Source organism: Schistosoma mansoni (assembly GCF_000237925.1).
Source record: "Schistosoma mansoni, WGS project CABG00000000 data, supercontig 0129, strain Puerto Rico, whole genome shotgun sequence".
In the NCBI taxonomy this organism is placed as follows: Eukaryota; Metazoa; Platyhelminthes; class Trematoda; order Strigeidida; family Schistosomatidae; genus Schistosoma; species Schistosoma mansoni.
In genome coordinates this window covers 390,487-408,540 of record NW_017386036.1, presented here as the reverse complement: position 1 = coordinate 408,540, position 18,054 = coordinate 390,487, and the positions used below count along the sequence as shown (strand labels likewise).

Genomic DNA, 18,054 nt, shown 5'->3' with positions numbered 1-18,054 from the left:
CACTGATCCCAAAATGCTAGGTGGTGTTTCAGTTTGCAAAAGTGATGAGTAAAACCTGCTTGTACATTGCAGCAGCATCATTTGATAACAACTGACGTGGTACTGTCCTATATACCAATCGTTATTAAGTCGTTGGAAGTTTGGCCCGTCCAATTGCCGAGACTCGACTGCATTGGGACCAGTATGTGATGCATGCACACCATGACTGAATGTCTTGTCTCCGCCTGTAGGCAAGAGTTATTTAAACAGAGGCTGCTCGATTCTATTCCTGAGTATAAAGTGGGAGAATGGAAACCTCCACATAATATCATGCTTTTTGAACATGGAACCGTATAAACGAATCAAAAAGAATGCGTCCCTGTTTAAAGAGATAGGCCTTAGGTTTCAGCTTTATCGTGAACTCAATACTCGATTGCGAGTACGTTCATCTGAGTTTACAACAAGTGCAGTATATCTAAAATTGTCATAACGTCGTACATTCAGGTTCACGAATAGTTAATGGAATACACAAATTTAGGAGCTAACAAAATGCGCCCATTTATCCTGAATTTAGGACTGTTCATTCTAATTTGTGGACATCGCTCGTTCTACACATCATTAGAAAGAGAAACCAGCTTACTAGAATCCTGTACTGCTTTAAAGCGCCCGTGATGCTACTTCTGTAAATAAAGTGCGGCACTACATGATCCTATAGCTTCACTAAGCAGGACTATATACGATTTAATCGGTCTGTTTCAACAATATGTGAGAGATTAGCTCTAATGTAGTTTCCCATCAATAAATACATTATTCCTCTTTAATGTCTCACATCAACTTGATCATACTCAGATGAACGTTCTCATACATATTCTACTTGAAAGCAAAAATACATGCAGCTGTACAAATATCTAAAACACCTGTTCTCGTCCGATCACCGGAGTTAAGTAATGTTTAGCCCGTTCAGTACTTGCATGGGTGACTGAACGCGAATACCGGGTGAACTCCGTTTGTGGCTCTTCTTGGGTTAATGCCGCTCCCAAGCCCGTGTAAAGGATGAGAGTTAGACATAGGGTTATCAAATCCATCTCGTAGAAAACGACATTGATAAACAACACCCTAAACAGAAAAAATTCAGACTCTGTTCTGTGAGTTGAAGGATCTCCATTTAGAAGAATTACGACCCCTCAAAGTGAAAACAAGGATTCTTCGGAAGTCACGAGGCCAATGCCAATCCTAGCAACCAGAGCGACAATCAATATAGGTACATGTAACGTTCGGACAATGTGGGATACCGGGTGGACCAGTCCAATGGCAACAGAAATGAGGAGATACGACTTGGCAGTACGCGGAACCAGCGACATCTATCAGACCCAAGCTCGATAGCAAAGTTTAGATACGGTAGAAATGCTGCTGCACTCCAGTCACGAAGAGGATAATGCTCCACACAATCAGGGAGTTGCTCTGATGCTATTCAAAGAAGCACGTAAAGCACTTATTGGATGAGAACCTCATGGATCCAGAATCATCAAAGCATCCTTCAAAACAAAGGAGGGAAACACAATGAATGTTATGCACCCACCAATGATAGCAAAGACAACGATAAGTTCTATGAGAGGCTGCAATCGATCATAGCGAGGTGCTCAGAAAATGGCCTGACCATCGTGATGCGAGACCTAAACGCCAAAGTCGGAATGAGCAATACCAGGAATGAAGGTATCATGGGACGAAATGGACTGACTGGAAGAATAGTGAGATTCACAAATCTATGGGCAGGAGAGCTGACAAAGCTTCAAACCAACACCTGGTTTTTGCAGAAATAAAACTGAAGCTAATGAAACGACGATCAAAAAAACAGCAGTAAAAAGGTTTAATACAACCTTCCTTCGAAATACTCAACGAATTCATGATAACTCTCAACAACAGGTTCCAAGCCATACAAGATCCACTGAAAGAAACTACTATGGAAGACAACTTGAAATAGATCGGAGAAGCATTAATTTCAAGGTGTCAGGAGGTTCTGGGCTGCAAGAAGCATCACCATATGGAATGGATCTCTATCGAAACCCTGGACAAGATTCAAGAAAGGAAGATTAAGAAGACAGCAATAACAACAGCCGGACAAAAACAGAGAAAGTCAGGGCACAAGCTGAATACACAGGAGCAAACAAGTAAGTGAAGAGAAGCATTAGAGACGACAGTGGAAAAAGCTGCAGAGGAAGGAAATATGAGACAGCTATATGACAACGAAGAAACTAGGAGGTAAATTTAACAAAAAAGAGGGACCAGTTGAGGATAAAGAAGGCGAAACAATCACCGAGACTCTACGGCGGAGGAACAGACGGGTGGAACACATCGAGGAACTATTAAATAAGCTAGCTCCGCTGAATTCACCCGTCATCAACGCAGCACACACCCACCTTCCTATAGATGTCACTCCACGAAAGATCGAAGTCAACATGGCTGTCAGATAAACCAAGAATGTGAAAGCAACAGGACCTGTATATATAACAGCCGAAGCACTAAAGTCAGGCCTAACTGCAAGTATGCTTCATGTTCTATTCAGGAAGATTTAGGAGGAAGAACAAGTGCCGATGGACTGGAAGGAAGGACACCACATCGACATAACAAAGAAACGAGATCGGAGCAAATTTGAGAAATACAAAGGAATAACAACACCATCAGAACCAAGAAACTTTTTCAACGGTGTTGCCAAACCGGATGAAAGATTCAGTAGGCGCCCAGCTTCGAGATCAGCAGCTGGTTTCCGTAAGGATGGGTCGTGCACATAACGGAACGCGACACCAACGATCATCGTAGAACAATAAATTGAATGCGAATCGTCACTATATGTCTACTTTCTTGATTATGAGCAAGCATATGAGTGTGGATAGGAAGACTTCACGGAAACGTTTTCGATACTACGGAGTACCTGAGAAAGTCGTCAACACCATACGGAATTTAAGCAACAGACTACACTGCAAACTTGTGCATAGAGAAATCACCAACCGAATCTCACTTGATGGGAAAGCTCTGGAACAGGTGGAATGTCCCACGTACCAGGGAAATATCATCCATGAATGTGGAGGATGTGATGGAGACGTAAAGGCGAGGATTGACAAAGCAAGGGCTGCATTCCTACAGTTCGAAAACATATGGAACTCAAAACAACTGTCAACCAATATCAAAGTCAGAATCTTCAATACGAACGTCAAGACAGTCATAGTGTACGGAGCTGAGAACTACCACAACCATTATCGAAAAGATACAAGTATTTATAAACGGATGTCTTCGCAAGATAATCAGTGTCCGTTGACTGAATACCATCAGCAACAGCCTACTGTAGGAGAGGACAAACCAGCTTCCTGTTCAATGGAAAATTAGGTAAAGACTTTGGAAATGGATAGGACATACATACGGAAATCACGAAACTGCATCACGAGGCAAGCGGGTTAACTTTCAATCGTGGAGGGAAACGGAAATGAGGAAGGCCAAATAACACATTACGCTGGGAATTGGAAACAGACATGAAAAGGATGGATAGGAACTGAGAATAATTCCTAAGGACAGAGTTGGATGGATAATGTTGGTGGACAGTTTATGCTCCACCACGAGTGGCAACAGGCGTAAGTAAACCCCACCGAGTACTAATATCAAGCCGGCCTTTAAGGATATAAACACCTACCTACTGCGATGTCACACGGTGCGTCTATTAGCATTTTGCTTTTCACTGATGCTGAGCGGTCTTTTAGTGCGAGTTGGAGTCCACTCTTCTGAGAATGAGACTTCGCCAAAATCACCACCTGAGCAATAAATCTATATCTCAAAAGCGTAATGGAGTATTTGGTTGAGCTTCAGAAACGAATATGTTCAAACTTATTCTACTGACACCTGGCGCAAGTAAGTCGGTGGTTTATCACAAACACAGCCATTACCAATACAATACATATCGTCCTATCCTTTGTATTTCAATCAAAATGATAACGGGCGAGAAACCTAATTATAATCAAGAAGAGTATGTTTTTGAAGAGCCCTAACTGAAATCGCTAAGATATTACTTTCTGCATTGAAATAATCAAACTAAATCTTTTCATGGATTTTCGTAGACAGATATTTTATACATTTGAACACTGATAGAAGTCATGGGCGGTCAGAGCAAACCGTGGCACTCGTTCATAAAGTCACTAACTCCTTGTCTCAGCCATGTTGTTAGATGCAGACTACTTGGTTGGGGCCCGCGCGGTGGTTGGAAACTGAGTGACATGGCTCAGAATCTATCACAATGGCGCAGGTGTATACACACTTTTTCTTCCCTAAAACCGTGAGATTAAAATTACTTCATACCTTTCTTTTTACCAAATAGTTCTTTCTCCCTATGTTATATCCTTGTATGCTCTTTTTTGTATTCTTGAAGTAACTTTTATGAATTAGTTGTTCATGTTGTGCTATTGGGGCATGATAACTTGGACCGACACATATATGTACTTAGTCCTACGTTGTAGATGACTGACTGGCATCCAATCTAACTAGCAACAGTGTCGAAAGCCACATCTCGATGCTAATATCTATACGATTTTTCAACCTAAGATAGTACTTGGAGTTTCATCTTTACTCTGCCCGAAAATACAGTACTACTGTACATCCAACTGAGTATCATTTTCGTCCAAATTATTGGTTTGCTCCTAGGTGCCCAAAAGAATAAGCTGAAGCAGAAAAATACTAGGAAACGGAACGTATTATATTGGCTTTATTTTGAAGTGCAATCCAATCAGCGAGAACACCAGACACTTGAGGTCCTGAACTAAGTAGTAATATGTTCTTAATCCCTCAGGATCCCTTTGTTCAAAATTAGATTAAATGAGTAACTTACTTGCTATTCGTAATATCAATCAGGGATCCTATTTTTGAAGTTGTGAAAGATATGTGTTCATCGCCACAAACAATTTCGAGCTCTTGACGGCCAACTCTGTCAGGTACTGGCCATGAAGCATCATCTTCCGACATAATATCGCTCTCCAACACGATTCTCTTCAGCTCTTCCACTACAGAGGGGCTAACATACGCCTGGAGCATTATTTGAATTTTAAAGTAATTGTACCTCTTTGCGAATCATTGTGTCATTTTTATAATTGGAGTTGTTAGCATATCTTAACTTGCCTAAAGAATTTGTTACAAGTGAGTAAACTTTACCTTCAGGTCTGAACTCGAACTCAAGAAATTCATGTCCAAACTTGCCTTTATGACCAACGTAGTATCGCAAATAAAATGAGCTTGTCATTTGTTAATCACTTTTTTTGAATTATCTCGACGGACGATCAGCAGTTCCCTGGTCACTACCTACACATAAAGAGACGGGAGTGAGGTGAGTTGTAGTATCAAGCAAATTGAGTGCTGCATACATAGAGGTTAGAAATACCTAACTTCGTTAAATACTGATTCATAAACTGTCATTGGGTTTGGAAGTGTATCATTATACCATACCTACAGAAACGACATTTAAAATCTCCACAGTACGCAACTACCGTAAATAGACACGGTTTTAGGAGTTACTTCTACGAGAAAAAGGTGAAAACGATAGCGTGTAAGATATGACATAATTCACGTAAGGAATTCACTTATGATATGAAAACACCTTTTTAAAAAAGTCCCTTCAGTCTGATTAACATACAAAATATGTTGTTTTTTGGATAGATGCAGAGTAAGTTGATAGATCTCCCTTCAACTATATGATGACGAAAAAAAAACAACGACTAATACTCCAGACAAATCCCGCCTCCACCGCACAATGCCTAAAGCATGACCTTGACCATTGCAACAAACAGTTATGTTATTTAGGACAATAAGAAAAATCGAAACATTCAATTAATATTTTTCCTTGTTTATTAGATCTTATGAAGCGCAATGTGAAACTGCTGATGATATAATTAATCATCATGGTGTTATTATTTTATTTGCATTTCTTTCATTTTCACCATCATTATTGCTCAAATTTGCAAGTTAATGCTCGCATTTAGAGTCTTGTTTAAATACTCGCAAGTTTGGCTTCAAAGTACCGCATACCTACATCTGGTTGCAAGATCTGCATCCAATCTAGGGAGGATTAGACCAACCGTCTACTGAAAATCCAACATATTGCTTAATCGCTACGCTTAATCCTAGCTGTCCACTGTATCCCGTGAAGACTTTTCCTGGTATTGAGAGAAGATTGATGCCTCTGTAATTCTCACACCTGCTGAAGTCGCCTTTATATGGTATTTTGATCAGGTGTCCTACTTTCCAGTCAGTTGATACGTATTCTTCATCCTAGATGTTACTGAAAAAAGAATGTGCAGTACCTTTGCAGTTGCTGCTACGTCTGCTTTCAATGCCTCTGCTGGAATGTTGTTTGCTCCTGTTGCTTTGCCGCCCTTGATTAGTCCGATGGCCATGATGAACTCTTCAATTGTTGGTGAGCCAATATCCGTGGGTGCTACTACGATGTTGGATGTGTTCAGTGAAGCTGGTCGATTCAAGAGTTATTTGAAGTGTTCTACCCACCTGTTTCGTCGTTCTTCAACGTCGGTGATTACTTTTCCTCCCTTGCTTTCAACTGGTTGTCCTGGTTTACGGTAATTTCTAACGAGTTTCTTTGTTGTATCATACAATTGTATCATATTTCCTCCTCTTGTAGCCTTTTCTGCCGTCATTGCTAAATCTTCCACATATTTACGTTTGCCGGTTCTGATGCTCCTCTTCACTTGCTTGTTTACTTCTGTGTATTCGGCTTGTGCGTTGGCCTTTTCTGCTCTTGTTCGGCTGCTATTGATTGCTGCCTTCTTGTTCCTCCTTTCTTCAATCTTATTCAGTGTGCCAACAGTGATCTATTCCTTGTGATGGTGCTTCTTATGGGCCAGAACCTCATGACATGTTGAAGTGATTGCCTCGTTGATCCCTTTCCAGTTTTTTTCTGTGGTACTTCCATCTCCACTGAGTAGATCGTGAAAGGCCTGAAACCTATTACTGAGGGCTATCTCGAATTCGTTGAGTCTGTCAGTATCCCGAAGGAAAGCCGTATTAAACTTTTGTGATGTTGTCTGCCACGTTATCCAGTGCTTCTTGGGTTTTAATTTTATCTTGACGACCAGCAAGTAATGATCTGAGGCTATATCAGCTGTTCTCCTGGTTCTTGCATCCTTCATGTTCCTCTTGAACTTTTTGTTGATGCAGATATGGTCGATTTGGTTATGCGTAGTGTGATCCGGTGAAGTCTATGCGATTTTGTGAATGCGTTTGTGTGGGAATATAGTGCCGCCTATGACCAGTTTATTGAATGCACATAAGTTTGCAAATCTCTCACCATTTTCGTCATTTTCTTCCAGTCAGTCCATCTGCATCCAATCTAGGAAGGATTAGACCAACCATCTACTGAAAATCCAACATATTGCTTAATCGCTACGCTTTCTTACCCCCATTCTTTCTGGACTTATGTTGAATTAGTTTGCTACACCCCAGAAAGCCAGCAGACAACCTAGTAGCACCTCGTAATTGATCCAATTTCTCTCGGATTTATACTGTAGTGTTGAATAAAAAAAAAGTTTTCTTCATAAGTCTTCACCATGAGCGCTGACCTCGTTGGTTTTAATGTAAGCACGCCTAACTAAATGCTCCCAATCAAGCGCCTTCACCAGATCACTTTTGTTGCGCATGTCCCACGACAACTGATGGAATTATCTTTCACACATCACGGTAGTTTACTCTTTAATTCAAATATATGTTGACATCCCACCGTTCTCTGCCTCTTGATCCATTGCCCTTTAGATCATTGGATACCAAGGGCTTCGGACAAAAATGTTGTTAAACCCTAGGTACTTCTGCCCCTTACAATGCTGTATTAAAAGTCGCCCGCCTCAAATCAACGAAACTGCGAAATTGAGAAAGCAACTCAGGGGAATTTCACAATTGCTTTTCAGGAGTGTTTACTATCTTTCTGATATTTAGTAACAGGGACTACTCAGCTTTGAATACACCAGTGAGTTATTATCACCCAAAACGACACTTGTAGTCAAGATCACCTGTATTTTAGTTACTTCCGAAAAACAGATGTCATCCCCACAAAGGTAGCAGCTAAACACTTTACTGTCGTGTTACCGTAACTAATGCGCGTTAGTTGATGTTACATTTTTGCTTCAGCAGCCTTCCATTAAGTAGCCGAGTTATCTGAACAATGTTCCTAAGCTCTGGCCACTGACAATGCTGATTTTGTTTACGGGTTTATTACACAGTTTAGCTTGCATCACATTCATTAGCTTGGTATTCCACTTCTTTCTTACATGTATGTTATGTTAAGTATTTTAAAAACTATTTTCATGGAGTAATTTTTCAGCAAATTTCTCAACGGTACATTTCAGTTTCCATGTACCATATTATAGCATTTGTCTCCATATATTTCTACCTTCGCACAATCGGTCGCCAAAATACCTAAACGGACATTCTGTACATTCGTCAGCATGCGCAATATAAAGGTCGCAGTGTGGTATTGTCACACAGCTTAACTGGCGTGTTTGCTCAGAATAAATGTTGCAATTTATCCTGTTTACCCGAAACAAACTGTGCAGCAAATAATTGAGCCTAAATTGAGTGAACAAATATCTCCGCACCATGACTGTTACAACTTAACCGTGAAAACAATTACAAGTGATACCATTTCATATTTATCATACGTGGATAAATATTAGTACAAAAACGCCTTAGAGCGACCACAGTACTGGCTGGTCTCAAATCACTTACGCTGAGCCATTATTATGCACACGGATTAGCAATGATTTTTCAACGTATGCTCGAACAATCACGGCGTGTGAACGACAAAAGTGATCAATTTCTTTGGGCAAACATGGCAAAGAAAGTTGTAGTGTTAACATTTTCGGCGTTTGTTCATTGGTACCGAGGTCGGGACTAATTACTGTTATTATTATTTGTCCGACTCGACTGGTTAGTTTAACTTATGTCCCATGGATCAGTGCACACCTATATCGTGACTGAAACAGAGAGGGAACACATGCCAACCGAATCTATCAATCTTATTAGTTGTCCCTATTAATTCAGAAGCTAACATTCAGCTCATTTTTAAAGCCCAATCGTTTTTTTGTGCAAAAGGTTATGGTTCGTGGCCGTTGATGGTAAAACTGCGACATCAACAGCCTGTTGTGCTATATCCTCACGGTAATTGGAGAATATGTTTACAGGATATCGTTCCTGAGCTGAATATTGACCATTCGTGTATCAATCTGGAAAACACCGTCGATAAGTTGACTTATTTGGTTGCCTGGTAGGTGATGTATTGCTTTCTTGCGGCTGTTATTATCTAACACGGATGGTTTCGATATGCAAGAAAGTAGCTCTTGTGCCAAACGTTTTACAGTATAGTCAACCCGACTTAAGTTGACGACACCACCATTCTCTTGAACCGTCAGTCTGGGTAGTCGGGTGATTCTGCTGCAAACTGGATACAACACTTTCAAGCCTGTCTTAAAACTGACAGGGATTTACACCGATACTATATGCACGAGGTCAGAGTAACTATTTTGGCTGCATCTTATGATGTTTTCGAGGATTATTGAATGTTTAACTTTTCAACTAACATTCCTCCCCCCCCCCGTTTATCGTTTCATCAAGATAAACTCCAGGTTACAGATCTATAGTCCACTACCACACCACTAATAGTTGTGGTCTCTAAAGCCCAATGACTGTAGCAACTTACAAACACCAGTTTTTTAATCAGGTGGTTAGAGAGAAACGGAAGAATGGAAACGATTGACGGGTCAGAATTGTCCACATGACAAATATGAAGATAAAAGAAAAAACCCTAGGGTCATAATGTTAAACGAGTGATCATCATGAAAAATTGTTAAGAGACAATAATAACAAAACAGTGACTTGAAAAATACTACAGAAAGGGATTAGGGCCAAAGAAGAACGAGAGGTTGGATGTATCGTTTTTGCACGCAAAGTTCGGGCTTCAATTGGTGGATTGACGATGCCTCAGCAGTGAAGGACTTTTGTGTCCGACCTCCTTTACATCCAGTTTCTTTGATCATGTAAATTATTCAAACGGGAGACCCCTTTACAACGATAGGACCAGAGATGATTACATGCTCCTATATTGAGCTGGCAAATGTTTTGCTTAGGGCCCGCAGAAGCTAAACCGGATCATGTTGCGGTATGTGGTTGGGAAGTGATAGATTCGTGCCGCTATGTGACCTGCCACACAAGAGCAGTAGGGTTGATATGTCAAAAGACATACTGGTCATAGAACAGAGGAATAAATTCGCATACAAAAGAATATAAATAGTGTTAGTAAAATTTGAATACCCGGTAAAAATGTCGGCACGCTTCATGAAAAGAAGTGTGATTGTAAATACTGTTTATTAGTGAAGCTATTGTAAATCAATGTACTACGACTTCTCTCACCACAGAGGCCTTAATCGGTCTATGTGAAAGACTGTCAACCACCTGCTGACACTAAGTGTTTTAGAGCAACTCGTCAAAACATTTTGTACTGCCTCAGGCTTTGCTGGCATTCTTGCGCACAATGTTTCGGCGTGATAATATATCACACGAAAAATCCGAAGGGTTGTATCGCGCATGCTTATGAATCTGAAGGTCATGGCTGTAAAATCCAAGCTAAGGTTTGGCTGAGGAATGACTGTATGCGTAGTTTAGATACTCGATATCCCCCAATCGAAATCAAAACAATGGGATTGGGAAAATGACGGTTCTACATTTCATTATAAATACAAATATACATTATTATCTAAACAAATATTACCGCTCAGTTATTCAACCAATAATTGTTCCCTCAATAGTCGATCTAAATTACAATAACTAGGCAAATTGATAAGGTATGTAAGAAAATTACCGGATGCACCAAAAAATAAGTGTTATTCTATCCTTTCTGGATTGATCAAGTAAAAATCCGTTCAAAAGATAATAGATTGTTGCTTTATAACACAAAGTGTTTCCGATTCTGGAAAAGTGCTTCGACTCACAATCAGAATGCACAATCCCAGTCAACTCGGGCAACACATTCAAAGAGGGAACAAGTCAATATGGCTGCCGCCAAGACTAAATATCAACCAAAACAATATAAATACAGTTCAGGAAAAAAACATAGAAACACGGCGAAGGCAAAAGAAAAATGAGAAAACTATAATAGAATAAAATACTATCATCTCAAATGGAATTAGAAAGACTTACAAAATATACAACTAAATAAACCAATAAGAACAAGTTGCAAATGTATGCGTGGAGGGATTTTCACACACGAAATCTCCAAAATAGATTTTACAATGGCTTTTCCATAATTTTCTCTTCAACTGGAAGCTGGTTTGTCCTCTCCTACAGTAGGCTGTTGCTGATGGTATTCGGTCAACGGACACTGATTATCTTGCGAAGACATCCGTTTATAAATACTTGTATCTTTTCGATAATGGTTGTGGTAGTTCTCAGCTCCGTACACTATGACTGTCTTGACGTTCGTATTGAAGATTCTGACTTTGATATTGGTTGACAGTTGTTTTGAGTTCCATATGTTTTCGAACTGTAGGAATGCAGCCCTTGCTTTGTCAATCCTCGCCTTTACGTCTCCATCACATCCTCCACATTCATGGATGATATTTCCCTGGTACGTGGGACATTCCACCTGTTCCAGAGCTTTCCCATCAAGTTAGATTGGATTGGTGTTCTCCACGTTGTGTTTAATGATCTTGCTTCTTCCTTTGTCTACGTTAGGGTTTGCTGATACACAGGATGTTGCTACACTGGTTGTCTTCATCTGCACTTGTCGGTGTGTGTGAGATAGAAGAGCCGGGTCATATGTGAAGTTCAAATCGTCTAGTTGCATCCGACGAGTCCATTTTATGCTGTGCTCCCCCCTAGATGTCGAGGTCTTCATAATCTAGTCAACTACCATAAGAAAGAGGAAGGTGGGAGTAAGCAGCCCTGTGTGACTCCGGTTTTCAGTTGGAATGCATCTGTCACCTGTCCTCCATGCACGACTTTGCAATGTAGTCCGTCGTATGAGTTCCGGATGATGTAGATGCTCTCCTCATGCAAACCGGAGAGTTTGTAGATGTTCTGTGTTCAGTAAACTTTGTCACTTTACGCACGGCTAGTTGTCACGTAATTTATTCGCCAATCGAAATACGACTTACTCAATCTTGGTATTGTGCCAAACAATGACGTTCGATCAATTTGAGCGGCCCAGATTCCTTATTGGTCCTTCATTAGCCTAGCCCGTCCAGTTGAGTCTAGAACGCCAATCACGGCTTCTACTATACGGAGCATTAATTTCAATTATACTTTGTATATATACCAACCAAACAGGTCGCGTTACATCATTAAGTAGGAAATAACAATTCTTTTTTTCTTTCTCTCTTCAGAATCTTGCTCTGAGGGTGAAGCTATGTAACTTCTGACATCTGGAACAAGCTCGACGAACGCGCTTTCACAAGGTCATAATTCGCACCAGGCACTGCACAAGTCTACTTTATAACAACTATAAACTTTAAATTTGCATTGCATAAACACTTAGCACGACCAAAATCCCATCATAATTTTGCCGAGATTTGATCTGGTGTATAACGTGGACGTGATGCCCCTTTGGAAAATATTTTGATGAAAACACATTGTATCTGAACGAATGAACTGCTATCAACTTTTATAGATTATGTTTACTAAACAACCATGCTTGGGATGCATACTGTGAGCCAGTATACGTTGTAACTTGTAGATCATGCCTGTAAAAATGGCGTGTACCTGCCCTTGCAAAAATATATTGTTATTATTATTATAAGATGAAGCCCAAATGTGACTGTCAAGGTGGGAGACTATAAGCAATAAACCGAACACAAATTAGGGACAGTAAATCGTATAAAAATAATCTATAAGTCAAAATGAAGCTTATAATAATAAGGATATAGATATGTACAGTCTAGTTCCCGAACAGTTATGCCATAGGAATACATATAATATTACTTCACTACTAGTTCTCAGAAGTTACTGGTGATTGAATCTTCACTGGGATATAACACCTCACCTTTCTTTGGAGATTCGAAGTTAAGATCCTGACTTTAAAAAATATTTGTGACTTTAAAATCTCTGAAGTTATACTGCCTCGCGAAATAATTGTTGTAAATAATTTCTTACAGGTGTAATTCTAAACTATTCCCTAGACTGTCGAGCACAGAGTCTTAGTTTAGGCGAAGTCAGAACAAGTAAGCTATTTGGCTTAATAAAACTCATCTGCTTCTAAAACGTAAATTAGCACTGTTAGCATGCAAAATGAACAAATAATATAGTTTATTAAATAGGGAAAATAGAGACATAATTAGCATACCGAACAGTAACTGGAGGATAGTAAAAATGGGCCAACGAACTTAATATCGTTCATGATAAACATAGAATAGTGATTGGTGAATAAACAATGCATAGTCATGCAACATCAAAGGAATTTGCTGTGATGGTCGGCGTTTCATGTTATAATTGGTGGGTTCGTTAATCGGTCACACTTCACGCTCCTCCCGAAACGCACACCATGTCCATCATCCTGGGTCGTCGTCGCCGTCCGATAACCAGCTTCTTCCAGTAGGCATAGGCTTCGTACAACACGACCCATTTCTTCGTTAGCCGTTCTCAACTTCTCTGTGCAAACCTGTCCATCGGGGCCATAGTTTACCTGTTCGATAATGACCTTAGACCACAGACTTCTACTTTTATCAATGTCGTTGACGAGAACTAGGTCGCCTGATTGTAAATTCTTTCTTACATTCAACCATTTATCTTTTGTTTGGAGGGCCGGCAGATATTCTCTTATCCATCTACTCAAAAATGCTGTAGTTAACCTCTCAGCTTTTTCCGTCTTTTATTGTATGATAAAGTCTTATCCACAGAAACGTCATCGAATGATAATCACTTATGAATCAACAAGAATTTATTTGGAGTAAGAGCCTCTAGGGTGCCAGGATCATCTGTCATTTTAACCAGTGGTCTGTCATTTAATATTCTTTCAGTCTCGGTCAAGAACGCTTGCAAAGTTTCATAGGTCAGCACTTTTCAAAATAAAAGTGCTCTTAGAATTCTCCTGGTTGATCTTATGATGTGCTGCCACATACCGCCTTGATGACTTGCCCTAGGTGGGTTGAAACGACATTCACATTCTCGTCCCTGGAGGTGATTCCTCATTTTGCTTTGATCTTGAGGGCATATAGTCTGCCTCAAACTAGCTTCTGTGCCTCTGAAATTTGAACGGTTATCACTAAAAATGCGCTTCGGGCATCCTCTTCTGGAAGTGGACCTTGATAATGTGCATAAAAATGAATCCGTGCATAAAGAATAAGCCATTTCAGTGTGAACAGCTGTGACAGACAAGCAAGTGAATAATCAGCCATAACGTTTCTCAACGACTCCCGCTTGTTTGGTACAAAATGGTTCGAAGTAATCCTCACCTACTTGGCTAACAGGTGGTGAATGAAGGTCTACTCGGTATTCTGGTAACGGAGCAATTATTAGAGAGCATGGCATAGAATAAAGTCTTCCACATAGGTAGTATCGTTTCAGAAATTTCCGGATGGTAGGGTATACTCTAACAATCCAATACTCTTCGCGGATGCTAATGAAAGCCTGAGTAACTCCGACGCGTGCGTTAGGCAAATGATGGTGCATTGCAATCATATCCGTAACAAATTGATCATTAGGAAGGATAATCAGATGTTTGATTTCACAGAGTAGACATGAAAATCGCAGACTTCCTCTCATCATGATCTTGCCTTCTAACATAGAGGGGTTGAGATTTCTTACCGAACATTGACGAATTAATTTTTTTCTCCTGACCATCTCGTTCATCCTTTCCTATCTTCGAGCATTGACGGTGGATTGTTTAGAGTTCGGCACTTTGGACTAGCTTAATTATGTCACTCTTCAATCCATCAGTATTCTCAACACTTAGCGCGCCTAGGTTTGTACATTTTCCATCCCTCTTTCTTATAATTTCTCCTATTACGACTCAGCTATTTCCATTGCCTAGTATTCTTGGACACCAATTCACACGACTAATCCACGAATCAGAACACTGTTGAACGGGATATAAGTTACATTCCGGATAACAAGGGTAGATGGAAGCAAGAAGCTCAATAAAAAATGGCTGGTATATTTATATTTTTTACATGGGAAGATTCTAGGGTGCTCTCCAAGTATCGAATAGCGCTGATTGGATAAGAATTAGTCAATCAGCGTGCGTCAACGCAATCGTGCACAGAACATGCTTTAATTCAATCTATATCCCACTAGCACTCTTGTTTGACATATTGATCATAAACCATCAGCAATATGAAAACTTACTTAATCACGCCTGCTACCCCTAGTGAAGCATGAGTCGCCGACCAGTATTCTAAAATTCACTCTGTCTTGGGGCCTTCCTTTCTAGTTCTATCCAGTTGTTGTTCGTTCTTCTCGTGTCTGTCTCCATTTCTCGGCGTAATGTGTTCCCTGTTATTCCCCCTTTCATTTTGCCCCGAAAATTTCACTGTGTCCTATCCACATCCGGCACTTTTTCCTCATTTCTCCCTCCGCTAGAATCTGGTTCGTCTTCTCCCGCAGAAGGCTGTTGCTGATAGTGTCTGGACAACGGACCCGAAGTATTTTGCGTAGACAACTATTGATAAGCACTTGCATCTTCTGGATGATGGCCTTCGTAGTTCTCCAGGTTTCCGCTCCATACCGTAGAACTGTCTTGACATTTGTATAGAAAATTCTGATCTTGGTGTTGGTTGACAATTGTTTTGAGTTCCAGATGTTCTTCATTTGTAAATATGCTGCTCTTGCTTTGCCGATCTGCGCTTTCACATCTGCATCAGATCCACCGTATTCGTCAATGATGCTGCTCAGATATGTAAGGGATTTTACATCCTCCAAAGCTTCTCCGTCAAGTGTGATTCGATTGACGCATGCTGTATTGTATCGAGAGTCTTTCTTTTCCCTTTGTGTATATTGAGACCTACTGCTGCTGAGACTGCTGCTACACTGGTCGTCTTCTCCTGCATTTGTTGTTACGTGAGTGATAGAAGTGTCAGATCGTCTGCGAAGTCTAAATCGTCCGGCTGAATCCTAGCCGTCCACTGTATCCCGTGAAGACTTTTCCTGGTATTGAGAGAAGATTGATGCCTCTGTAATTCTCACACCTGCTGAAGTCGCCTTTATATGGTATTTTGATCAGGTGTCCTACTTTCCAGTCAGTTGATACGTATTCTTCATCCTAGATGTTACTGAAAAAAGAATGTGGAGTATCTTTGCAGTTGCTGCTACGTCTGCTTTCAATGCCTCTTCTGGAATGTTGTTTGCTCCTGTTGCTTTGCCGCCCTTGATTAGTCCGATGGCCATGATGAACTCTTCAATTGTTGGTGAGCCAATATCCGTGGGTGCTACTACGATGTTGGATGTGTTCAGTGAAGCTGGTCGATTCAAGAGTTCTTTGAAGTGTTCTACCCACCTGTTTCGTCGTTCTTCAACGTCGGTGATTACTTTTCCTCCCTTGCTTTCAACTGGTTGTCCTGGTTTACGGTAATTTCTAACGAGTTTCTTTGTTGTATCATACAATTGTATCATATTTCCTCCTCTTGTAGCCTTTTCTGCCGTCATTGCTAAATCTTCCACATATTTACGTTTGCCGGTTCTGATGCTCCTCTTCACTTGCTTGTTTACTTCTGTGTATTCGGCTTGTGCGTTGGCCTTTTCTGCTCTTGTTCGGCTGCTATTGATTGCTGCCTTCTTGTTCCTCCTTTCTTCAATCTTATTCAGTGTGCCAACAGTGATCCATTCCTTGTGATGGTGCTTCTTATGGGCCAGAACCTCATGACATGTTGAAGTGATTGCCTCGTTGATCCCTTTCCAGTTTTTTTCTGTGGTACTTCCATCTCCACTGAGTAGATCGTGAAAGGCCTGAAACCTATTACTGAGGGCTATCTCGAATTCGTTGAGTCTGTCAGTATCCCGAAGGAAAGCCGTATTAAACTTTTGTGATGTTGTCTGCCACGTTATCCAGTGCTTCTTGGGTTTTAATTTTATCTTGACGACCAGCAAGTAATGATCTGAGGCTATATCAGCTGTTCTCCTGGTTCTTGCATCCTTCATGTTCCTCTTGAACTTTTTGTTGATGCAGATATGGTCGATTTGGTTATGCGTAGTGTGATCCGGTGAAGTCTATGCGATTTTGTGAATGCGTTTGTGTGGGAATATAGTGCCGCCTATGACCAGTTTATTGAATGCACATAAGTTTGCAAATCTCTCACCATTTTCGTCATTTTCTTCCAGTCAGCCCATTTCGTCCCATGATACCTTCATTCCTGGTATTGCTCATTCCGACTTTGGCGTTTAGGTCTCGCATCACGATGGTCAGGCCATTTTCTGAGCACCTCGCTATGATCGATTGCAGCCTCTCATAGAACTTATCGTTGTCTTTGCTATCATTGGTGGGTGCATAACATTCATTGTGTTTCCCTCCTTTGTTTTGAAGGATGCTTTGATGATTCTGGATCCATGAGGTTCTCATCCAATAAGTGCTTTACGTGCTTCTTTGAATAGCATCAGAGCAACTCCCTGATTGTGTGGAGCATTATCCTCTTCGTGACTGGAGTGCAGCAGCATTTCTACCGTATCTAAACTTTGCTATCGAGCTTGGGTCTGATAGATGTCGCTGGTTCCGCGTACTGCCAAGTCGTATCTCCTCATTTCTGTTGCCATTGGACTGGTCCACCCGGTATCCCACATTGTCCGAACGTTACATGTACCTATATTGATTGTCGCTCTGGTTGCTAGGATTGGCATTGGCCTCGTGACTTCCGAAGAATCCTTGTTTTCACTTTGAGGGGTCGTAATTCTTCTAAATGGAGATCCTTCAACTCACAGAACAGAGTCTGAATTTTTTCTGTTTAGGGTGTTGTTTATCAATGTCGTTTTCTACGAGATGGATTTGATAACCCTATGTCTAACTCTCATCCTTTACACGGGCTTGGGAGCGGCATTAACCCAAGAAGAGCCACAAACGGAGTT

At 40.7% G+C, this 18,054-nt stretch overlaps 1 protein-coding gene across 1 annotated transcript; it reads right to left on the bottom strand.

Moving 5' to 3' along the window:
- Positions 1-4,712: 4,712 nt before the first annotated feature.
- On the bottom strand, positions 4,713-6,130 carry Smp_103470.1 (mago nashi protein homolog; the record flags this gene model as incomplete). The annotated part of the gene is made up of 4 exons (XM_018792744.1): positions 5,167-6,130; positions 5,075-5,133; positions 4,847-5,040; positions 4,713-4,812 (listed from the first exon to the last, which is right to left on the bottom strand). Exons 1-4 carry the CDS (start codon positions 5,252-5,254, stop codon positions 4,713-4,715), a joined length of 441 nt encoding a protein of 146 aa, XP_018644478.1. The 5' UTR covers positions 5,255-6,130.
- Positions 6,131-18,054: the final 11,924 nt, after the last annotated feature.